The sequence below is a fragment of the Frieseomelitta varia genome, unplaced genomic scaffold, assembly GCF_011392965.1.
Source record: "Frieseomelitta varia isolate USP_RPSP 00005682 unplaced genomic scaffold, Fvar_1.2 scaffold_235, whole genome shotgun sequence".
NCBI classification, from domain to species: domain Eukaryota; kingdom Metazoa; phylum Arthropoda; class Insecta; order Hymenoptera; family Apidae; genus Frieseomelitta; species Frieseomelitta varia.
In genome coordinates, this window is record NW_025109963.1 from 275239 (window position 1) to 300754 (window position 25516).

Consider the following 25516-nt stretch of genomic DNA (forward strand, 5'->3'; position numbering starts at 1 on the left):
TAATCGCGCGATTTTAAGAAGCAAACGGCTGAGTTTTGCGAGAAGACGATAGTAATTTTTTTATATGTGATTGGTCAAAGACACCAAACTAAATTAATCACCTGGTCAGAGTTAATCGCGCGACTTTAAGAAGCAAACGGCTCAGTTTCGAGAGAAGACGATAGTAATTTTTTCATAAATGATTGGCTAAAGACACCAAACTAATTTAATCACTTGATCAGCGTTAATCGCGCGACTTTAAGAAGCAAACGGCTCAGTTTCGAGTGAAGACGATAGTAATTTTTTCCTATATAATTGGTCAAAGACACGAAACTAAATTTTTTAGTAATTTAATCACCTGGTCAGCGTTAACCGCGCGACATTAAGAAGCAAACGGCTGAGTTTCGATAGAAGACGATAGTAATTTTCTTCGATGTGATTGGTTAAAGACACCAAACTAATTTAATCACCTGGTCAGAATTAACCACGCGACTTTAAGAAGCAAACGGCTCAGTTTCAAGAGAAGACGATAGTAATTTTCTCCCGCGTGGTCAAAGACACCGACAGCCCCATTCGGAACCGATCTGGTTCGATCGAGCAAAGAATCGACTCGTCCTTTTCTCGGAATGGATTCGTTACGTCGACAGATCAAACTCGGACGGCGAGAGAAAGAAAGAAAGAGAGAGAGAGAGAAAGAAAGAGAGCGAGGGGACGTTTGTTTTCAGGGAAAAAAAGGAAGGCAGCGAAACGGTGCGTATCGGCGCGATAGCGCGTCCCGTCGCGAGACTGTCGCACGTCGGTCGGGTCGCGCGCGAGAGTCAGTCGTCGCGATCGCGACAGAGACGAACGATTTCGACGAGGACACGGGAGGAGAGCCGGTTAGGGCAGGGGGTTAGGGGAGAGGGGGTAACGGGAGCTTGGTGAAGGAGCGGCGCGTAGCGGACAGAGAAGAGGCTATGGTACGCGCACGAGTGTACACACTAGTCTAGTCGGCGCGCGTGTAACTTGCACGCCGGCGAGAGAAGGGAGATCGTGCGCGCGCGAGAAAGACAGAGGGAGAGAGAGAGAGAGAGAGAGTGAGAAGGAGCAGATGCCGGCCGCCAGACAGAGAGAGAGAGTGAGAGAGAGAAAGAAAGAGAGTGATCCCGCTGCTGCTGCTGCTGCACGGCCAGCGAGGAACGACACACACACAGAGAGAGAGAAAGAGAGAGAAAGAGGGAGAGAGAGAGGGAGAAGGCACGTTACCCCCACCACGGGGGTGAAAACTACCCCGAGAGCGCGTGGGGTGTCCGGCCTCGGCGCCGAGGCGAACCGAACGCGTCCGAAGTGAGCGCAGTGCCCGATACGCCAGGTCCCGCACGGCACGACTAGGCGCACCGTCCGGCACAGTCCACTCAGAGATACGACCCATGCTGGACTATCGTCGCTCTGGTCCACGCCGGCATCAGGCATCCAGCATCCGCGCGTCAGCCCACACGCCGAGACTACTACCTCGTCTCGGGCAGAAGCTCGAGGACGTCCAGCGGGACAACGTCGTCGTCCGCCAGAAGGACGACACGCGTCTAACCAACCGTCCAGGAAACGGAACCAGCACCGGTAACGTCACGTTGTCGTCACGTCACGACGTCGAAAGGACGGGGCACCAACCACCGATACGTCGTCCTCACCTGTGCCACGATGCTCGCGACGATGGACAACGCTGGCAGACGTTGCAGACGAGAGTAGACCCGCCGGCGACGAACGTACGGTCGAGAGGGTCGCGCGTGGCCGCGCGCGCTTTTTAGAACCCGTGTGGAAAAGGCCGAAGAGAAAAGAGGAGAGGAAGATCCGGAGGAAAGGCCGGAAGTGTGCGCGAGGGCGAAGCGAAGCGTGTTACGACGACGACGACGACGACGACGACGAAGACAACGATAGTCGTCAATCGGCGAGGCGGCTGTTGCCCGCGTACGTCTTGCCACGCACTTGTTTTGTTTCTTTCCTTCTTCCTCTTCTTCTTTTTTTTTCTCTCTCGCCCCCCTCCACCCTCCTTTATTTCGGTTTTGTTTCCGAAAGTTTGTCGAGGAGAAGGCGAAGACAGAAGTGCGGCGGGGAAGGTGAGAATGAGAGGTGAACGACAGGAGACGATGGGATCGTTCGAAACGTGTACGACTTGTGATAGCAACGTGTGACTGTTGGATAAAGGCGCGACCGTACCTGACCACGACCACACGACACTCTTCGTTTGACAGGGAGTGATAAAACGCGCCTGCACGAGGTGAAACACTCTCGGCTGCGAGAGAAACGTCTCGAAGTGGGAATATCCACCTGAGTGGAATCGCGGGCGACGGTGCCGGCCGCGAGCAAGCCAGTGTTTCTCGCTTTGGCACCTGTGCACCTTGGCACCCACGTTAGTCAGTTACTCGACGGTTAACCATCGTCGTCGTTAGCATCTGTTGTCGTTCGCCGTCTGATCGATCCGCTTTCTGTTTCGTTCCGTTTCGCGGAATCGTCCGTGTGAAACCGTTTGTATGTGCGCCGCGACGTGTGCCGTCTCACGCGAACGCGCCGCGCTCAACGCCAGTCGAGGGACACGATGAGGACGAACGTTATTAGTTGACGAAGAAGTGCGTCCCGGCCGACTGTCAGTTCCGTCAGTTCGTCGTCGCGGCCAGGTGCACCAGCAGACGATCCACGGAGAACGGAAAGCAGAGAGAGAGAGAGAAGCAGAGATCGCGGATCAAATTGAATTAAACGGGGAGTGTGGAGGAATTAAAAAGGGGGGAGAAAGGGGTGAAATTCTGAAACTGGGGGGGTTCACCGGGATTCGAAGGGCCCCGATCGCGGTGGTGGTATAGATTCGTGGAAGAAGAACGTTTCGAGGGAAGGAAGTGGAAAAAGTCGTTGGTGGTGTCGTGGAAACAGGTGAAACGTCGGATGGACTCGTTTGAACGAAGCAACACCGCGGGGCGGAGGTGAGGGGGAGGAGGGCGAAAACGCGTCGACGAATTTGCTTTGATCCCGAGCGCGAAGGGCACCTACACTCTACGTGGTCCTCGCCTCCCCCTTTTCTTCATCGACCCCTCCCCCCCTCTCACTCGCGCGCGCTCTCTCTCTCTCTCTCTCTAAACAGAAAAGAAGTGCCGAGAAGAAGATCCGTTTGTAATCAACAATCACGGAAGGAAGTGCGTGGAAGATTCGTGCGTGGAAGATTCGCGTAGGGATTTGGGGACGCTGGCGAGAAAGTTCCGAGCGAGAGGGGAGAGAATTTCGACCGCGGAAACTACCATCCGTCCTGGACGTTCGAAGGGAATCCGTTGATCCGAGGCAGAAATCGTGCGACGCGCCACGAAGATCGACGAAGAACGTCACCATGAGGATCAAAATGCCCGCGGTCAGGATCGCGCAAGGTGAGTGGATTTTCTCTCTTCATTTTCCTTTTGTTTCGAAATTCGAAAATTTCGCCTTCCTCGGTTCGGGAGAGAAGAAGAAGTTTCGCCACCTTCCGTTTAGGGGGGCGTGTTGTTATTTTTCGCGTCGCTTCAACCTCGCTCGGCCTCGCGATTCTCCTCTGTCTCTCCACGTTTCATTTGGAAATCTTCCCTCCGGGTGGATTTCCCACTCTCTTTCGCCAATTTGCAAACCGGAGATGCTCTGTTTTCCCTCGCGTTTACCGTTAGGCACACCAGGTCGGCCTCGCTCCGTGTCTTTGTGAACTGTGAGAAGCGGAGATCCCTCCGTGATGTATCTGTTCGATAAGATCGAATCGACGAGAAGCGAACGTACGCGATTCGTTTGCAATTTAGAATTTAGATCGCGAAAGTCCACTCGAAAAATTGGCGGAAAGAACACGATGGAAGCGTTCGCTCGTGCTTAGAGAGAAACTTAAAGGTGACCTTGTCCCGACAAATCCTCGATCCTTAGGATACTCGACGTAGCGAAAACGACGTTGGAAATTCCCGTCGATCGGACAGACGGCCATAAAATCGTTCTCGATCGTGTAACTCGAATCCGCTGGCCTAATTCTTGGCGATACCCTTAACCCGGACTCCCACGAATCGATCACGAAGAGCCACGCCGCATTTCCACGCGGCCGCCGCACGGATCGTCGCCGAATTCAAATTCAAATTCAAATTCGCTCGTGTCTGTCGTCCGTCTCTGTCCGAGACGCGCGACCTTTTCCAACCTTTCCTTGAAAACCAAAGTCTCGCCGAGACTTATCGCTGGCTGGTCTCTCCCGGTGGAGAAGAGAGCGGGCAACCTGTCGCCTCTCGTCGCAAGGGCAAACTAAAAGCAGCTGCTTTTAGAGAGGAGGAAAGGGAAGGAAAGAAGAAGAAAAAAAAAGAGGAAGAGGAAGAAGAAGAAGAAGAAGAAGAAGAAGAATATGCGACCGGAGGAGGGTGGGGAGGGGGAGAGAGAGGGGGCGGTTGAGAGAAGAAGAAGAAAAAGAATCGGTGGCGGTCGCGTGGCCACGGTTAAGAAAAATAAAAGACGGCGCGGCGTGGACGCGTCTGGAAGGACGATGGAGTGAAGAAGAAACGCGAGAGAGGAAAGAGAGAGAGAAAGAGAGAGAGGGAAGGGAAGGAATGAATGAACGGTGAGAGAGTGGACGGGGGGTTGCGGCGGGAAAAGCGGGGTAGCAGGCCAACGTCTTCGGAGAACTCGTCGCCGGCTGAATCTTTAATTAGTCCCCGACGCCTCCCACCCTCGCTGCGAGTTTCGAGGGTGGAAAAAGAAGGTGGAGGAGAAAGAGAGAGAGAGAGAGAGAGAGAGAGGAGCCAAGGAGCGGTGGTGGAGAAAGAAGCGACCGAGGAGGAGGATAGGGTGGACAAGGAGGGGCGGCATTGTCATGCGCGCGTTTTTCACAGACTTTTCCACCCCCGGTTGGTAACACACCCTTGCCCCGCGTCCCCTCGTGCCCGCTCTCTGCACCCCCGTCGCCCCCACGAAAGAGAGAGCAGCAGCAGCAGCAGCAGCGGCGGCGGCAACGGCGGCGGCGGCGGCGGCGGCGACGGCGGCTCCGTTTTCTTAATTACAACTGCGATATTCTTTAGTTCGCGCGATGACGCCGCCGCGAAAAGATACCGGAATATTTCTCCACCGATTAACCCCGCGCGGTTCCACCGGCTCCGAAGTCGAGTCGTATCCTCCTCGTGGAGTATATATATATATCGATCGATCGAGCAGCTCGTTCGATCGGTCGGTCAGCATCGTCTCGCGATGGACGTGGACGACTTGGACCACCGTCGTGTCCTTTGCTCGATGCCGCTTGAAACGTTTCAAGTTTCCCGAACGAGACGGAAGAATGAGCGACGTCGGTGACTCGAGCTTCTTCCGGTTCAGTGTCGAAGAAAGTGATCGCCACGCACAACGTACCACGCGCCGTCGTGGGTGGTGAAACGAGGATGGTTTCGCGAGGCAGCCACACACGTACGCGTACGCATGTCTGGTCTGGACGAGATCGGGATTGTCGAATAGCTGGTGACACGACTCTCGCGGCGTGTTTCTACCTGGGAAACAGATCGATTCGCGTGGTATTTTGTCGTAATCGGCGACGGTAACGGCGCGTGACGCAGATTCGGTGGAAGTTGGCGAATCGGCCGATCCGCGATTCCGATATCGCGTGCGTTCCGATAGGTGAGTCGATCGATCAGACCTCGAAATAGTTTTCCTTCGTGACAGAGTTCACCTTGTCGAAATGTCAAAAGCTGACTGACTGCTTTTCATCGAAGTAATATGTATATATGTACATGTATGTATGTATATATATATATATATATATATATATATATCGTCTCGACGCTTCTTCCGTTGACGTTACAAATTGGCATTTTCGAAATCGGAGATTGAAGCAACGAACGGTTCGAAAGAGTCGAGCTCGGCTCGACCGGATCGCCAGGTCAACCTTTAAATTTCTGTTTGCAAATGCGGATTATCCTAGCCGCCGCTCGGAGGTACCGCTCCTGTTTACATCGAAGGCGATCATCCGCCTTCCAGCCTACGTGTAATCAAGTAAATAGATCGCGCGTTCGACCGGCCGTCGATCGACAAACACCTTGTCGTACGAACACGTACTTACGTATGTACGTACCTATCAATTCGCAATTTCTGTTCTCGAGCTTCAATCCGAATTCTTCAATCCGAATTCTCAGTCTCGAACGAAGACGAGTTCGTACGTTTTCACAATTTCTCTGTCGTTTGAAATAAAGTAGCCAATCATTCCAATCCCAGGCTCGATTCGAAACGGACGAATCGTCGAGGATTTTTTTTTTCTTCCAGAATCGTCGACGTGCCGCGTGATATACTTACACGCGACGAGTGGAAATTTTTCGAGCAGCGATCGACCGAGCGATCTTCGAGATCGTCGGTCGTTCTCTCTCTCTCTCTCTCTCTCTCTCTTTCTTCCGTTCTCTTTCGCAAACTTCGTCGCACGTCGACGATTAAGGTGAGGGCGGTCGCTCGACTCGTTATCGGCGTAAGCAAATTCTCAATTAAGATACCGAACGGGTACGTATCGACTTGTGGCGCGGGACCGTGACGCTTCTGTCGGAGAAATGGAGCAGAGGCAGCTGTTGTTTGAATACAAAGCAGGAATACTGCCGAGCCGAGCGAAATATCGAGGCGACAGTCACGGTGAAATCGTGTAACGAACGAATCGCCGGCATTGCCCGTAAATTATCACTTCCCCGAGGGACTGTGTCGCTTTGTGCGTGCAGGTACACGATTAAAAATAATGGGAAACGTTGCAAATAGTTTCGATATCGTCCGTGTTTCGTTATTTGCCTTGCACATAATGGAGCAAGTAGTTTCTTTGACGAGGAACGTTTGAACTATAACTGTCGTGGCATTGTGGAAGCAATAAATTATCGGTACAACTTTCCGTCTTAGTTTCAAATAGAAAATGGCCCGAAGAAAAGGTCGTACTATTATTCGTATTATTGTTTGTTTCTCGTTACTCATTTGTAAATTTTTGTGACATCGACAAATTTATTACGTTAGTTGTTGATTACGTGCGTATATACTCGTCACGCGAGAGAAGTAATTGCAATTTTTTGTGAAAGGTGAAACGTATTTGTAAATCTTAGACATTTTAGTATGTTTCGAGACAAGACTTGACTTTTTTTTTTTAAAGTCGTTTCTAAATGTTTTCGTTCTATTGATATTAATTGTTACTATCGATCAAGTCAAACGATAAAATTATTTATTTTTCTTTTCCTTAGACTAGCTGTAGTTTCTTTTTAGACTAGTGTCATTTCCTTATAATTTAATTCAATTTTATAATTAGCAGCTGCACATGCTCTCTGTTTGACGAGTATAATCGTCATCGCGTGCAGAAAAGGTTGATGAATCTGGCATTCTCAGACGGGAATAGTTCGCTCATCTTCAAACCTGCGGTGCTAGTTACATTGATACTAGATAATCGATACGAATCACTGTACTTTCTCCAGAAACTTGTAAGGAAATATACAAATTGACGAAGAATCCCTGTTATCAAGGAATATTAATTTCTTTTAGTATAAATTCCAAAAAGACACAATCTGCAAAAACGATATTCTATATCAAACATTTAACCATTTATCAATAATAATGCATCGTACTAATGTACACACGTATGTACATACTCGGAAAACATACAAACGCGTTGATCATGGTGAGATCACGTTGAACGAATCATTTTTCGTATTTTCTCCAAAAAATAGCAATTAACGAAGAATTTTGTCAATCGCAAAAATTAATTCTTCTCGCGTGAGATTGAAGCGTACAACACTAAAAAAAAAAAAAAAATGATGTCTGAGACCGCAAACGATTTTTAAAAATTTTCTCACCGCCAATAATAATACACGCACGCGGACGCGTTGTCGCGGTGTGAGAACCCCGGAGAAAGCAATCTGCTTGGCGGTTCAAAATCAGGAAACGGCGGATGCAATTTTATCATGGTGACTTTTCAAGCGTGGCCCGCTAATTGACGCAATTACGCCCGCATGGCAGGACACGTCGACGCCGTCCTGCGAGCCTCCTGGCGGCCCGGTCTCCGTATCGGGCCCCGAAGCACTACTCTCGAGGATGTTATTTAGCAAACAAAGTGAGTTTTACGCGCCCCTGTCGGCACGTGCGCGGCATATGCCGCGTTTTCTATGCCGCGCGCGCGTTAAACATTGTCTTTGATGCAGCCCGTCGGAAGCCCCTTCTCCCTCCATTCCTCCTGTCCTCCGCCAGTCTAATCTTCCCAGCTCGTTTCGACAACCCAGGGCTCGAGAAACAAAAAAAAGAAAAAAAAAGAAAAGAAGACCACTTTGATTTGATTTCTCAGATTAACCTTTCGTGCTGCGGTCGCGTGGCGAAACCCTTTCCCTACCGCTTCTCTCCTTCTTCTTCTTCTTCTTCATCATCTTCTTCATCTTCTTCCCTTTCTACCACGCTCGGCGAACCGCTATATATACGTACTGCTCGCTACTCGCCCCGTCGGTCCCAGCACGTGGCCAGGTAAGAAGCCTCTCTCGCGCGAGAGATCGTGCGCGCCCGGGGACCACGCGGGACCCCGACTTTTGATCCCAGAAGCACGCGAGCTACGCAAAAACTCTCGGCAACACGAGTCTCGCTAATGGCGAGACATCTTTTATGGACCGTGAGGAAAAGTTTCGCCCGGCGCGCTCCAGCTGAGCGAGAGAGGTGAGTTCGCTGCTCGCGGAAGTTTCTCACAGTCTGACTTTTAACTTGTTAACCTGTTAAGTCGCCACGCTGGCAGATCAATAATTCGTCCTCCTCTCTGTGTCGAACTCGTGGACTCGAGCGTGATACTTGCGACTCTTATTCTCGCAACGAGTTTCATTGCTTTGCGATCGTGGGCGGTTTTAGACGGAGGGATCGTTTGCAAAAATTGGAGGAATCGATCGGGACAGATGGCGCCACCTGACACTGCCCGACGTCGCACTGACGTCCGCTACTGGCTGTCAATCAGTCGTCGAGTCGAGCGAAAAGAAAGTTTCGGTACCAGAAGCAATCTTTCAGTGTTTGAAGGACTCTGATACAGTTAACACGGAGTGGAGTAGATCCTCGAAACAGGCAAACACGTAAAAATAGGACAAACAACAAGACGAACGAAAACTTCCTTTAGCTGATATCTGACGTGTTTTTAAAACCGTTCTGATAACCGATAAGATAACGAATAAGCGCGGAACACGTTAACGTTTCGACGACTACGGCCAACTCGAGTCCGACGCGTTTTCTTAAGACTCGGAGGGTGTAATTTCGGGGATGCTAAAATCATATAAAAACTCGTGACGTTCGATTGGATCGAGGCTCGGCGAAAAAGTAACGGCCGCTCTCGACGAGTAAGAAATTAATCAGCCATCCTGTTCCTTAAATCCCAGTCCCCCGAGTGGGACGTCGGCTACTGCCTCTCGCTATCTTCCCGAAAACTGTGGCTGTATATCGTCCGTCCAATCTGCCGTTCGGCAATTTCGGCTGAAATACGATGTCGTCGGGTTCGTTCGCGAAGCTCGACGACCTGGGTTATTGGCCTCTCCCCGGCTGCGGGTCCCTGAAAACGGGGTTAAGACCGCGAACACCGTGTCCAACGATCGAGGCTGAATCACCGATTGATTTTTGACAAACAGGGTTCACTGTTCTTCCGGAGGAACAAGCGAACATAGGTTCGCGTAGCTGTTGGAAATTAATTATGGGATAACGAAGATACTGGATCTTTACTTTCGCTCTCTAGATGTTGACTTGATACTGAATGATGCTTCAGCTCGGACATTTCAAAAACAAGTGAAGACGCGAGACTTGGCGGCAGACACACACGATCAGCAATCAATAGATGTCGCGATTATCTTCGCAGGTTCCTACAATCGAGCTTCATCGATTCATTTTCTTATTTGACGAGGCATATTTTCGAGGAAAATTCGAATTTCCAGTCTTTTGAATTAAGAACTGCTCAATCAACCGGAGAACCCTTTCCCACGCCGAGCGATTCTACTTCCCATTCAGGGCGAAAGTACATTTTTCAACGACAGATCACAACACGGCGCATTGCCGGTGAAACATCCTATACACCCGGGGATAAAGGGTACCAGACTCGACTTTCAACCAATAATGGGCTTACAAGCACTTGGAAATAGGCTTTCTCAAAAACCTGCTTGCTTCTCGAACAGTTATTTGTCCCTCACCTCTCTCTACACACACCGGTAGAAAGAAAGAAAGGAGAGGAGAGAGAATCGAGGAAGAATAAGACCGACAGTGGACCCGGGAATACTTGTACGTTGTCCGAGCGAGTCCAGGCATAATGGCGAGGTGGCTAAGGAAAATTTATGTTGTTTGCAGTGTCGGTTTCCTGGTCCATTGTCCGGCATTGTCCGAGTCCCTTCTTCCAAGGTGCGAACACCCTTCGGGGCGATAATCTGCTCGCATTATTACACGCTTTGTCGGCCGGTCCACTTGTGACGAGAGAGGGGTCGTCTCTCTACCTGACCAGGGGTCAGCTACCAAGCGCCTCCTTTGCCAGCAAGGTGCTGCGCTTTTCCACCCTTCGTGGACCGTCGTCGGTCGGCTCGCAACGAGGGTCAACCTGTCTTCATACGGATCCGGGACCCACCCTTCTACGACGCTTGACGATTCACGTCGACGAACGTCAAAGTGCTTAGGTCAAGTGCTTCGATTTGTTTTTTTTTTTTTTTCGTATTTGACCTCGTGTGTCAGTGTAATTACTCTGAGAGAGGTACATGGGTTGACCAAGTTCTCGAGGATTAGTTCTTTGGAATTTGGCACTCGGTTCGATCTCGGTTGGTCGCGGCGTCCCGTCACCCGTTTCCAGTCTGATCCAGTTTCCAGGAGAAGGCGCGCGCGTATGCAAACCACGTGGCGCTTACACACGCTGGGGCTAGAGGCCCTTCTATAAATAGGAGCGCCAAGTTCAGAGGGGACAGGCTGGAGTCTCCAGTTTTTAGACTTTCTCCGCCGGTTGGGAAACTAGTCTGACCAATTTCTCGATCACGTCCCACGCACGTCGAGAATTCTTTTTTCCCAAAATTGCAATATTTTCTCAGTTTTAAGTATATTTAAGTATAACACAGATTGTATAAGTATATTTAAGTATATTTAAGTATAACACATTGACACGAGCTCGGAAAGAAAGTGACGAATTATTTATAGTGTACGATTATGGTCACTCGTTATGGTCCGCGAACCAGTTGTCAGCTCTCAAGGGCCTAAGTAACACAGATTAATACTTAAGACTGAGAAAATATTGCAACTTTGGGACAAAAATCGCACGTCGAGAATCTTTCGTTCCAAAGTTGCAATATTCTCTTAGTTTTAAGTATATTTAAGTATAACTCAGACAAAACGAATAACAAATTTATTACTTCTGAGTAATTTCTAGCCAACGATAACACATTGACACGAGGTCAAAAAGAAAGTGACGAATTATTTATAGTGTACGATTATAGTCACTCGTTATGGTCCGCGAACCAGTTGTCAGCTCTCAAGGGCCTAAGTAACACAGATTAATACTTAAGACTGAGAAAATATTGCAACTTTGGGACAAAACTCGCACGTCGAGAATCTTTCGTTCCAAAGTTGCAATATTCTCTTAGTTTTAAGTATATTTAAGTATAACTCAGACAAAACGAATAACAAATTTATTACTTCTCAGTAATTTCTATCCAACGATAACACATTGACACGAGGTCAAAAAGAAAGTGACGAATTATTTATAGTGTACGATTTGGTCACTCGTTATTGTCCGCGAACCAGTTGTCAGCTCTCAAGGGCCTAAGTAACACAGATTAATACTTAAGACTGAGAAAATATTGCAACTTTGGGACAAAACTCGCACGTCGAGAATCTTTCGTATTTTCTTAGTTTTAAGTATATTTAAGTATAACTCAGGCAAAACAAATTTATTACTTCTACTAATAAATTTATTACTTCTCAGTAATTTTTATCAAATGATAACACATTGACACGAGATCAAAGAGAAAGTGACGAATCATTTGTAGTATACGGTTTGGTCACTCGTCATGGTCCGCGAACCAATTGTCAGCGCAAGAAGCTAAGTAACACAGGTTAATACTTAAGACTGAGAAAATATTGCACGTCGAGAATCTTTCATCCCAAAGTTGCAATATTTTCTTAGTTTTAAGTATATTTAGGTATAACTCAGGCAAAACAAATAACAAATTTATTACTCCTCAGTAATTTCTATCCGACGATATCGTGCCGACGAGTTCACAAAGAAAGCGACGAATTATTGTGCACGGTCACTCGTTATGGTCCGCAATCAGTTGCCAGCGCAGGTGGTTAAAATAGACAGCGCGCAGAAACCTGCGCGCGAGCCCTGGGAGAGTGCAACAGACGCGGTATAGTCATCACGCGACACGATTTCGCAGGTTTATGTAACATTGTCAATAGCTGGATCGTACGATTCGGCGCGTTGCGTCATCGGAGATATAAAATTGTCGAAACACACACGTCGTGCGTCGTTGGTAGGTAATTGCGACGTACAATGCACGTAGGAACAATCAACAGCCTCTGTCAATTGATACGAAATAAAATACGCCGCGTTGCATTAGCGACTAGAAGCGTAGAAGCGGGCAGAGTGTAAAAAAATAACTGAACAACTTCGTCCTTTCGATCCCCGAGTCGAGATTTCGCGCAGTGTGACGTCGCATTCCTCATCTGTACTGGGATTAACGGTCTCGGTAGCGACGTTCCTAGTAGAGTTCGATTCAAACATCTTCCGTCTCTTGAGTCTGGTTCGTCGAGGAAACCAGAAAAAAATCACCGTACCTACCGTACGTGAAATTATCGCAAATCGTGGACTTACTTTCCCAGAGATGTTGCGTATCTTGCAATACGCGGAAACGAGAAGAGTCGAGAGGCCAGTGATCGATGATTTGATCGATGGTTCGGTGGTTTAACGAGAGCGTGAATACCCCGAGAGCGATACGGGGCGGTCGTTTCAGTCGGCTTGGAAATAAATCTATTGTTCTCTATCCAGCTTTGTTTCCCAAATAAGTCTATTGTTGTAAATAGAGTTCTGGAAGTATAGACCTCCGAATTATTATAGAACGTCGATATATTTTGAAGACTGAACGACTGGGGTAACGAATCCAGACGCGTGTTTAAGGAGGAAAGAGGAAATAATAACTTTCGATTTCGTCGTTTACTCTTAACTAATGATGCGTAGCGACTATAAATATTTCCTATTGTTACATATTGTTACGCTTCGAGTTAGTTACAACGTGATGCGCCAATTCTTTTGAAAGTTACTCTCGAACTTGTGACAAATTGGAGAATTGTTTCAACTTTCCGTAAAAGTACGTGTCGCTTGACCACTCGCGCAAAAGAAACGTAAATCAGAATCAGAGTCGTTTGATCCAATTTCCTAACTAACGCCACTCGAAATGACCAATTGCGCTGGCAACTGATTGCGGACCATAACGAGTGACTGAAACCGTATACAACAATTTGTCGCTTTCTTTTTAAACTCGTCGGTACGATATCACTGGATAGAAATCATTGACAGGTAATTCAACAAATTTATTATTTGCTTTGCCTAGGTTATACTTAAATATACTTGAAACTGAGGAAATATTGCAAGTTTGGGATAAAAAAAGTCTCTTTGGGATAAAAAAAAAGAGGTTAACCACTTGCGCTGGGTACTGATTGCGGACCATAACGAGTGACCGAAACCGTATACAATAATTCTTCTCTTTGAACTCGTCGATATCACTGGATAGAAATAATCGAGAAGTAATGAATTTTATTATTTTGTTTCGCCGATTTTGTTTTACTTAAATATACTTAAAACTGAGAAAATATTGCAATTTAAACTCTTTATCGACAGTTTGTCATCAAACGTTTCCACGAGTTATTTTCAGGACTGATCAAATTCGCTCTGAGTAATAATAAATCTAAATAAAATTCTTTTTATTCCCAAATATTTGAGAAAATGAAATTACCACCTTTCAATGCTATTTTTCGTGGAATCAATGTTGCATGACAAGTCCCTTCAACTGGCATTCTCTCTTTCTGCTCTCTTTTCTTCTTCCTTCTTCTCTCACTTAGCTCACTCTAGCCAATCCATTGACGATACAAAAAACGAAACGTGTCTAAACGAAATTCTGGCGAAAACACTTAACAATCGGTCATCCGCTTGCACAAAATCTCGGTGTCACGTCCTTCGTCGCGCGGCCACCGGAAGAGGAAACGACGATCCGTTTCAGGATATTTGCTCCAACGAAACACGACTGACCGTAATGGTGGAACTTTCTACAAGATTTAAATTACGTGGACGAGGAAGTTTTCCTTCTTCTTTTTCATTTTCATTATTTATTGTTGCACCAACCACTTGTCATTAGGAACGAAATCTTACAATTTATGACAAAGGATAGACTGTCTTAGAACATTATTTATTGACGTACCAACCACCTGTCATTAGGAACGAAATCTTACAATTTATGACAAAGGATCGACTGTCTTAAAAAGTGTATTAATTTAGAATTTTGAAATTAGATTCTTTGTCCTTTCGGTTGCCAGTCAGAGAAGGAGAAATTGTTTCTGTTTCCTTATACAGTAAGATCGCCGATATTTCGACGTATCCTTTCAGCCGAATTTTTCTCGGATTTCCTTCTTGTTTCGAGCTTCGTAAAATTCGCGACGTTACTTATCGTTTTGGTATCTCCCGATGACGAAACTCGGGCGAAATTATCAAATTTCGTGCGGCAGAGAGACGACGAGAAACGAAAGCTGCCGCCCGTTCAAACGGAGCAACAGCGAGAGCGTGAGAAGGAGAGATTGGAAGTCATGTCCGGCCATTGGATCGGCCGATCCGGAAGTCGTACGAGAAGGCGAGGAACGGTCGGCAGGTATCCGCCAGTGGCGTGGCCGTTTTCGCCCTGCCGCTTTCCAATTGGCCGGCCGCGACAAAATTGCTCAGCGGGACGGTTTTTTTCTCGCGAAAAAATCGAGGCCCGCTGCTCGAAAACCGGTAGAGTGGGATCCGGGCTCGGGATAATTGATCGACCGCCGCCGGGCTGGACCAATTGCGTGGTCGGTCCGCGGGAGGTTTACAGACTGGATCTGACGCGGAGAGAGAAAGAGAGAGAAAATACGGAATCAGGGGTCAGGTTTTTTTTTTGAGTTCAGTTCTGCCGTTGTCAACCCTTCCGATCGGCAAGGGTGGACAACGTGGTTTTGAAATTGAGGAAAATATCAATTTCTGCGTCGAGCGCTACGTTTCAAATCACACGAATGTGTATCCGTTTTTATTGTTTTACGAATCTGTACGGAATTTTTCAAAAAAAAACTTGGTCCATATACCGATACATATATCGGTATAGAGACCAAGTTTTAGGAAATTATATATATATATATTAAAATTATATATATATATAATTTTCTAAAACTTGGTCTGTATACCGACACATGTATATATATATGTAGAATGTCACGTCATCACGATCACTTCTGTTGTCGCCTAATTTAGAATCTCAACATAAATTTCACATTAATTTAAAAATTCTCAAGTCCCAGTTCATTCGAAGGCCATGTCATATACGTATCTGAATGAATTTTTTGATGAGCTATCTGATAGAATAGAAAATGCAAACGACTTTGGAAAAAACATTAAAAAGTGATATTTTTAAAAAAATGGTTTTTTCATTCGATTCGTTTTCTCAATCAGTTGAAGTTATGTTAGGATTTTCATGTCATCACTGATAGAGAAAATATTCAGGTGGCCTGTATATATATATATATATATAGTACTGTCGAAAAAAAAGAATAAAATTTTAAATTCTTTAAAACCTTCGTCTTCGAGAAAATGGAGTTTGAAAATTTGTCGAGTACACTGGAATTTGACTAATACTTGGAGAATCGACACGAGGATGTTCCAGGTAAGCAAAGAGTGTGGAATGAAAGTTTTTTTCATTTAAGACGTCAATAAACTTTGAGCGATGCTTCGTTAAAAATTACGTCAGGCACACGTGTATGAAATTGAAAAATTCTCTCGATGTTCTCGAAAACGGGAAGCATTCTCATCTTTCTCTACAGAGAAATCTTCTTCCACGTTTTTTCACTTATTTTCGCACGTAGAACAACCTCCCATCGATTATTCCTTTCCGTCGCGTTTAAAATGAGCTGAATTCAAGTATACTCGATAAATCTTCAAGCTCAATCTTCTCGGAAACAAGGATTTTTAACCACTTGCGCTGGCAACTGATTGCGGACCATAACGAGTGACCGGACCGTATACATGTAATTCGTCTTGTGAGCTTTCTTTTTGAACTCGTCGGTACGATATCGCTGTCGGACAGAAATTCTTGAGAAGTGACAAATTTATTGTTTGCTTCGCCTGTATATTGTTTTACTTAAACGTACTTAAAACTGTGGAAAATTGTATTACAATTTTGTAACAAAAAATTCTCCACGTGCGTGGCCCGCATTTTATTCATTCCAGCGCAAGAGGTGAACAAGAAAATTTCATTCCTCCCTTTAAACGCATTTTTACACCTCGCAGTCAGTTGACCGCGAGTCGAGCTGTGAAAATTTCACTCGCCATACACCGGCAGTAGCTGCAGCTTCGTAAATAGTTAAACACGCGCAGCCTTGCACGCGTCTCTATTGCACCTGGACAGGAGAAACGTCGTGATAACGTGGCTGGCAGCGTTTTGGGAAACTCCGCGGTTCCGCCGGTTCGAATTCGGGCTACGAACAACGGGACAACGAGGCCCGGGTAACGTTTGCCGGCAAACCAACACACGATACCAGCTAACGCCGGTTAATTCTCGCTCGAGAAAATTCGCCTCGCGCGATCGTTAATTATTTCGCGTGACATGCTTCGGCACTTGGCGCGTTCGCGCGTTGTCAAAAGTTTGCATTCGGATGTTTTGCGGGCGCGCGCCAGGCGAGTTTCGCGGGGGGAGGGTGGATGGGAGGTTTGAGGGTAGAGAGGGGACGTTTTGAATAATGTAACAACGAACCTCCGCGGCCCCCTTCTCCTCCTCCTCCTCCTCCCCCTCGCCCCTCTTTCCTCTCTTTACCACAGAACTTTCTAATTAACCGACGCTGGCCCCGCGCACCGGCTCGAGAGAGAGCCGGAGAAACCCGTGGAAACAGCGGAGAACGAAGCAAGAGAGCAAGAGCACCGGCCGGAGCCTAGGAAAGAAAGGGACAGCGTGATCCAGTCACGATAACCGGACAATACAAAAGGCCTCCTCGCCGTGCTATTTCGTCGCGTTGGCGATTTCCTCGTTTCCCCACCCACCCTTTCTCTCGCTATTTGTTCCCAGTCGATCCTCCGATCCAAGCTGAACACATACTGTACACACATGTGATTTCCATAACTTTTCGCCTCTCGTTTTGTTCCTTTCTTTCTTTCTTTCTTTCTTTCTTTCTTATCGTTCGCAAGCGACACGATTTTTAGAAATTTCTCACCTTCAGAAACACCATTTCTTTCGGCTTTCTGCCGGCGAGAAAAATGCCTGAGCTCGTTACTTCTACTCGGTGAAAAGTGCCGACGAATCGTCAGCGGGACACGTTTCTGACTGCACGCGTAAAAATGCCGTGACAAAGGGGTGGGCGACGCGATTGTAAACGCGTTCCGTTGCGACCTCGTCGCGCCTCGAAGCTCGTTGCGAGCCGTTTCTTGCGTCTTGCCGGGCTTTCTTCCTGTTTCCCCGGTAATTGTGTTCTCGAGCCACCGCTCGTCGAAACGAGAGACGAGGAGCTATCGGTTCTCACACCCCGGTAGGTGAAAACCTGCTGGCGAAGGGCACGCGTGACCGAACGCCAAAGACTTTACGAGGAGTGAAGAAACATGACAGAATGCCACGAGTGTACGTGTAGTTCTTGCATGCGAGGAATGGATCGTAGTGACGTTAATCCGGAAATATATATTTCATAAAGCGACCGACTGCTATTATTTGCCTTGAAGAAAGAAGAAGAAGAAGAAGGAGAAGACCGGACAGGTCTGACAATATTGGTTCAGTGCTAATCCTCAGTCGATAATAATCTTCCTAAAGTGATCTCTAAACACTCGTTTACAAGAAAAACTTCAGTAGTTGATTAGTTCGACTTGTCTAAAGAAACACGTCTGGGAAATGGAGGAAGATCACTCTAGACTAGACTAGTGGTCCCTTTGACAAGGGTTGCAATAAAAAGTAGAATACAAAACAAACGTGGAGAATCCAACGAGATGAAGAATATCTGACGTGCCACGCATCGATTGACTCGCAGACACTTTCAGAGAAAATGGAATTTCTGCATGCGAAAGTCCGAGTTGGATCTGGCCCGCCGTGTGAGAAAGACCAGCTGGACCACGATGAGAGGGGAGTGGGTAACTGTACCCACATGATTTATTTTGACGAAAAAAAAAAAAAACCCCGAGGAAAGGGGTTTTCCTTGAAAGAAGGAGGTTGATTGAAAAGGGGACGGGTGCACAGGTCAGCTCTCGGGCTGCGGACCTGTTTGGCCGTTTCTCAATGGACAATGTCCTGCTGGCCGAGCGGGACAAAGGACCCCCGGGACCCGGGAGATCCTCCCACGATACACGCATGTAGAGCGACGATATACAGAGAGAAGGATCTAACCCGGTGCGCGAGTGGGAAACACGGGGCGAGAAAGAGAAAGATACGTACGCGGTGGTACGTACCCATTCACAGCCCGTGAGAACCAGATTTCATATTTCTCATAACCGCTTGGCCGACCGCGGAACACCGAGGGAGAGAGAGAGACTCGCAGTTTTCTAGTCTGTCTATCGTCTATCCGACGATGGTGACTCTTGTGTAGAAGCAGAGCTCGTTCCCAAGCTGGTCAATCCGTTTTTCACGGGGTTTCGTTCCGTTAACCTCTTGCGCCGTACACAATAATTCTTCTTTTTGAACTCAGTCAATATCATTGGATAAAAATTATCGAGAAGTAATAAATTTATTATTTGTTTCGCCTGTGGGTTGGCAAGAGGTTGACCCCTTGCGCTGACAACTGATTGCGGACCATAACGAGTGACCAAAACCGTACACAATAATTCATCGCTTTCTTTTTCTTTCGAACTCGTCGGTACGATATCATTGAAATAGAAATTATTGAAAAGTAATAAACTTATTATCTGTTTTGACTGGGTTTTACTTAAATACGCTTAAAACTGAGAAAATGTTGCAATTTTGGGACAAGAGGTTAACCCCTTGCGCTGACAACTGATTGCGGACCATAACGAGTGACCAAAACCGTACACAATAATTCGTCGCTTTCTTTTTCTTTCAAACTCGTCGGTACGATATCATTGGATAGAAATTATTGAAAAGTAATAAATTTATTATTTGTTTTGTCTGGGTTGTACTTAAATATACTTGAAGCCGAAGAAATATTGCAATTTTTGGAGAAAAAAAAAAGTTCTCGACACGTCCATTTCAGCGCAAGATGTTAAGAAATCGCAGGGGACATCGTTCTCCGTTTCTCCCGGCGCGTAAGCGCGCGTCCTTGGTCGGTCCACCTTGCTTCGCAGCGCGACTCCTCGGGTTCTCAGTTCTCGTGAGAAGAACGGAGAACCCTACCTCTCTCGTTTCGTTCGCGAGCGCATATCTGATCGTCGGCCAGAAGGAAAAGCGGTTCCGTGACACGTGAGAAACGCCGCGTTTCCGGAGGACTCGTTCGAGCTTTCGAGCCGATGCCCCGAGATTATGGCCGATAGCGGTGCCGGCTGGGAGGACAATGCGGACGAGTTTGCGATAAGGGACGCTCGCGGATGGACCGAGATGAAAAGTTTCGTCTTCGGAGTGAGTTTCTCATTGAGGTGCAAGGCTTGAGGATTTTCAAACTTCTTTTCATTCACTTCACTAAACAGATCGTGCATGTACATTGTCCGTGGTTTTCGAAATTTTAATTTCGTGGTTATCTTGCAACGTAGCTTCAAAACCATACCGTGTATTATTTACACGGTAAATTTCTCCTCATAGGGACGCTTCGCTACACCCTATGACCCCGATTCCATTGGAGAACAAGTGGCCGTTAGGCTTGCTCCCGTTTTCCAACGATTTCGAGTGGCCAAAGGAAGAAGAAGAAGAAGATGAAAAAAAAAACCGGCCTTAAAGAGGGAAAACGATCATCGAGCGAGATACGCACGAAGAAAGAGCTTTCTTTCGTAAAGATAGGCGGGTCGAAGGTTCACAAAACGAGATTTCGAACAGCGTATAGTCTTGGACGTGCACGATCCGCAAACCGGGTCCGATTTTTTTCTCTCTACCGGCTCCCGTCTTTACGGGACCAGCGTTTTTTTTTTTTCTCTTCTCTTCCCCCCTCCCCCCTATTTTTCGTCATCTGTGCGGCGTCCGCGTACGCAAGGGTGAAAGGAAGAAAGAAAGAACACGCACAGGCAACGCCATTTTGAGTCCATTGTGGGGTAGAGGTTAAAAACTCTTCACCCCTGGAAGAAAGTCGAAAGGACGAAGGGGTTTCCGGGGGCGCGGAGAAAGGAACAAGGAGAAGGAGAGAAAGAAAGAGAGAGAGAGAGAGAGAGAGAGAGGGAGTGAAAAAGTGAGGGGTGGGGGAATTTACGTGTAAAAATTACCCCCACCATCGGAGGACGCGTTGGTAGGTCGTTTCTATTCTTTTGATATCCTGTCGTCGGGACCCTTGGGCCCAGGCCCTGTGCCTTGCCCCGACAGATCCTCCAGTCAGCATTCGAGCATGCGAGAAACCAGATCTCCCTGATCGACGCTCGATTCGTTCTTCTTTTTTTTTTTTTTTTTCGTCCCAATCAAGTTGAAATCGATCGAACGATGAGTGGGCCCGACGTCGATTTCGACGAAGCCAGTGTTTGCCAGTGATTTGCCGACGATCGTGTGGACGATGATCCGGGAATTGGTGGGCTGTGCCATGGAAACTGTCGCCGTGGAACGACGCGTAATGGCGCGCGAAGGTAAACGGCTTAATCGTGAGATAATTCGAGAAACTGTGGAAATTCGTCGAAAGTGCGTGAAACGCAACGACGCAGCGTGTAGTACACGAGGTAGATCGAGGCACGAGACGAGAGAGAGTCGACGAGACGATCGTTTCGACTTTTCCCTTCGGCTCCACGCGTTTCTGCAACCCGGGGATACAAATACGCTGGCGACGGAGCAGCACACGAGAAGATCGCGAGATATATACACACACGGATAGAGAGTATATCCCGGGGCGGTTTCCTTGTTAGGACATCCGTCCTGTCAAAACGTCCACAGGACACATCGAAGCAATTGAATTACGATCATCCCCAGGGCGAGCTCCGACCGTAACCAATAATTCCATTATCCATTAGTATTGAGTCGCGGCAATTTCCTTCGACGAGCGAGGAGGTAACGGTACGTGTGTGCAGCCAGCATCCACCGGGAAACGCGAAATATACAGAGACCGATCGGATCGAGAGACCGATGGATTCCTGGCGCACGTCTGGTCGATGGGAATCCATCGTATAGCCACGCACCACGGATCCACGCGAGGACCGATAATGGAACTGCGTCCCGATGAAATCGACGTCGTTTCTCCACCACCACCCCCTCTGTCTCCTTCTTGAAATTCGACCGTCGAAAGCCACGGTCGCCCTCTTGAAAATTTCCATCCCGGAGTATCGCGCGGAATTACTGATTTGCGAATTAGTACGTTATCGAGATCAATCTTGCCGACTCTGATTAAAATCGCTTTTCAACGATTGGCGTTCGTGCGAATAATTTTCCGTTTTTTTTTTCCTCCTGCGATTTATCACTCCGAGAGTTGAATGTTAGAAGCTCTGTTTCATCGAGACTCGTGTAGATAGCCCACCAACTTCTAGGGAATTACTGATTTGCAAATTACGACGAAATTCTGTCGAGATCAATCTTGCTGACTCTGATTAAAATCGTTTTTCAACATTGGCGTTCGTACGAATAATTTTCCGTTTTTTTTTTTTTTCTGCGATTTATCACTATGAAAGTTGAATGTTCGAGGTTAGAAGCTCTGTTTCATTCATCGAGACTCGAGTCGATAGCCAATCAATTTCTAGGGAATTACTGATTTGCAAATTAGTACGAAATTCTGTCGTTATCGAGATCAATCTTGGCGACTTTGATTAAAATCGCTTTTAATCGATTGTTTCTTCTTCTTGTTCAACATTAGGATCTGTACGAATAATTTTCGGTTTTTTTCTTCTGTGATTTATCACTATGAAAGTTGAATGTTCAAGGTTAAAAGCTCTGTTTCATCCACCGAGACTCGATAGCCAATCAACTTGCAGGGAATTACTGATTTGCAAATTAGTACGAAATTCTGTCGTTATCGAGATCAATCTTGGCGACTTTGATTAAAATCGCTTTTAATCGATTGTTTCTTCTTCTTGTTCAACATTAGGATCTGTACGAATAATTTTCGGTTTTTTTCTTCTGTGATTTATCACTATGAAAGTTGAATGTTCAAGGTTAAAAGCTCTGTTTCATCCACCGAGACTCGATAGCCAATCAACTTGCAGGGAATTACTGATTTGCAAATTAGTACGAAATTCTGTCGTTATCGAGATCAATCTTGGCGACTTTGATTAAAATCGCTTTTAATCGATCGTTTCTTCTTCTTGTTCAACATTGGGGTTCGTAAGAATAATTTTCCGTTTTTTCCTTCTGCGATTTATCACTATGAAAGTTGAATGTTCGAGGTTAAAAGCTCTGTTTCATTCAACGAGAATGACTCCAGTCGATAGCCCATCAGCTGGTCGTTCGTTTTTCATTTCTTGAAAGTGTAATACGCGGTTGATTGAACCGGTTTGTTAATCCTTCATGAAATTAAACCTGCGGGAAATTGCTCGGCGACGTTCGATCGTTACGAGTAGATACACAGGCTCGAAGGTGTAAAATCGGGGTCAGTTTCGTGAACGTTGGTGAACTTGGGGTTGGTTCCCTGACCTAGGGAAATGGGCAAAAAGGAGGGTGTGTATTTTCCCTTGAAAAGAAACTTGCACGGCGAATTCGAAATACGATCGGCAACTGGACGATTGATTTTCAACCTGGTAGAGAAGGACGATTGTTGGAGGAGTGGATTGGGAATTTAATATCGCGAATTTAAGATCGCCGTGACTAATCGACAGGCGTGCGTGGGGCGTTTCGTTCATTCAGCTCGAAACGGCAGACGAAAGAAAATTAATGTGAAGGGCTAATAAGCTTCAGCGACTGTTTCCTGCAGCGACTCCCATACGCGTCTTGACTTCTCCACTCGTCGATGGAAATAACAAAGTCGCCTCGCAATAAGGGAGCCGCCGCGCGCGGTTGATCGAGGCATTACGGATGTATGGGCCAATTTGTAAGCAATCCAACTTACATTCGCCGAGCAATATTGTATTTTTATGTTATCTTTTCCCGGCTATTCGCCGCGTCCTTCCGCACACCGCGGTGTGTGTCACCAGTGTGTGTCACCAGTTTGCGCTTTCACTCACGGGGAAGAATCAGAGACAGAGGATAGAAAATTATTTAGCTCGAGATATCGGCCGATTTATCGTTGGAAGAAATATTTTTACCGTGCCAGGTTACGATACACGATTTACAAGGGAGGGAAATTTTCGTCACAATTCTCGTCAAGAACGAGAAGCAGTCTTTTAATAAATTCTGTGTGCAACATGGAGGATTACTCGACCGAGATTCTTATTAAATGAGGGAAACGGGATTGATTCAACGTTTGCGTTGCTTTTATCGTTTCGAGGGTAACGTTGTCCGTTTTCATAAATTCCGCTGAAACGTCAGGAGACATTCGAGCCATATTTTTTTATTGAGCTACCCGCGGAATTAATTTCAACCCGCTTCCTCCCCCACCTCCCATCTGCGTCCGCGTGCTCGCGGAAAAAGAGAAACCGACCGTTTCCATTTGCTAACCAAACTTTCGCCTTCTACGTGCGTCAAACGTCCGAGGGAAATTTCCGCGAGATTCAAACGCAGTTTCCTGTCTTTTCTGTAAAAATACTTGGCAACGTGGTAACAATTTTGCCTCTCGTTTTAAATCTTTACGATCGTCACGTAATTTTCTCGAAATATTGTATTGCATAATCAGCCAGGCCTGACAATATTTGCCAACACTGAATCAATTACTCATGGCTACCTTCGATTCGCCGGAAAGCATAAATATAAAACACTCTTTTCTTCATCAAGACATCGCAAACTGCAAAAGTGTCACCCCTTTCCATCCGACACACAAAATGTAGTCAGAAGAACTGTAGTCGAACTGCTCCGCAAGCCGTGAACTATTATACAATTTAATTGACCATACGAACCTGTTGGATGACCTGATAATATTAGCTCGGCGCTAACACTGATAGTGAGTCAGTAATGGACGTTTGAAAGTGCGCTTCCGGTAGTTGGTTTTTCATCCACCCTTATAATTTATAATTATACTGTAGAAAGAAAAGAAAGTCCTAAAGTTGCTCTTGACCACGGTCTAAAACTCGAGCAAACCCTCTCAAACGTGTAAACGCTTTAGGATCCAACAGACCTAAACAAAGAAGAGGAAACACATTCGCGTGGCTGTCGGAATCGGATTCCGTGTAATGGAATTCACACGCTTATAATTTCGAAGAGGTTTATTCTTTGTTGCAATCGTGGCCGTGTACAAGATCTATTGTCGGACATTTGAGCAAAAGAAACTTCTTCCAAGCATGTCCTTATATGTTTTTTTTTTTTTTTTTTTTTTGGTTATCATCGTCTTCAAATGAAAGGAGTGACCAACTACTGAATCTTGCCATTATGACCAACTGTTCACAGTCCACTTTTATGTGGACTGCTACCAACACAGTGTTTGCACTGATTCAATATTGTCAGGCCGGGTTGGCTACCGTAATGTCACTCACTGAATTTTCAATTATATTCTCCCTACTCTGCATCCTGTGACATCTTGCCCTTCCGCTTCCACTCGGAACGTGCCGCCAAGTGAACAAATATCCTCGACGACAGTGTATATAGATATGTATATATCTGTTTGGATATCCTGGCACGGTAGTATCTGTTGGACCGGTTTGGCAGACAGGTTAGAAGGGCGACGCGTGCGTGTACGCGCGCGGAAGAAGAGCGGACACGTGTCGTCACGAGGTCCTCCTTCGCGATCATCTTGGCCGGGACGCGACGAAGGGGTAGCAAACGCAGCCACCACCAGTTTGCTCGTCTCTTTCTCTCTCTCTCTCTCTCTATCTCTCTATCTCTCTCTCGGAGAGAAACCGAAGCTCACCGGTCGGCCGACCAGCTCCCGGAGCCTCGGTCCAACATCTGCCCCCGAAAAAACAAAAGCCCATTGTCGTTAACGACCGGTCGCGCGTCTCTTGTTTCTAACCGAGCGCTTTTCAATCGTAGGCGAATAACGGACCCAGAGAGCCCGGTCCATTCAGGGCCCCGTTCCTCCATGTCCCGTTTCTCTTCTCTTCTGCCGAGCCTTCGATTCCTAGGCCTCACTTTCTTCCCTCTCTCTCTCTCTTTCTTTCTCATTTTCTCCCTTCGATCTGTAGCTGAAGGATCCAGATAATTGTTGCACGCAAGTGTGGAGCTCTTGGGTCGCGTTTCTTCTTCTTCTTCTTTTTTTTTTTTTT

General features: G+C 46.7%; 1 protein-coding gene across 4 annotated transcripts in view; it reads left to right on the forward strand.

Annotated features, from left to right (window-relative positions):
• Positions 1-1242: 1242 nt before the first annotated feature.
• LOC122527866 (B-cell lymphoma/leukemia 11B) overlaps positions 1243-25516 on the forward strand; it is a 62729-nt gene continuing 38455 nt past the window's right edge. For all 4 annotated transcript variants that reach the window (XM_043652424.1, XM_043652426.1, XM_043652425.1 and 1 more), the window contains exon 1: positions 1243-3365. In XM_043652424.1, the coding sequence (XP_043508359.1) occupies positions 3329-3365 (37 nt within the window). In that variant the 5' untranslated portion in view covers positions 1243-3328. The remainder of the gene's footprint in view (positions 3366-25516) is intronic.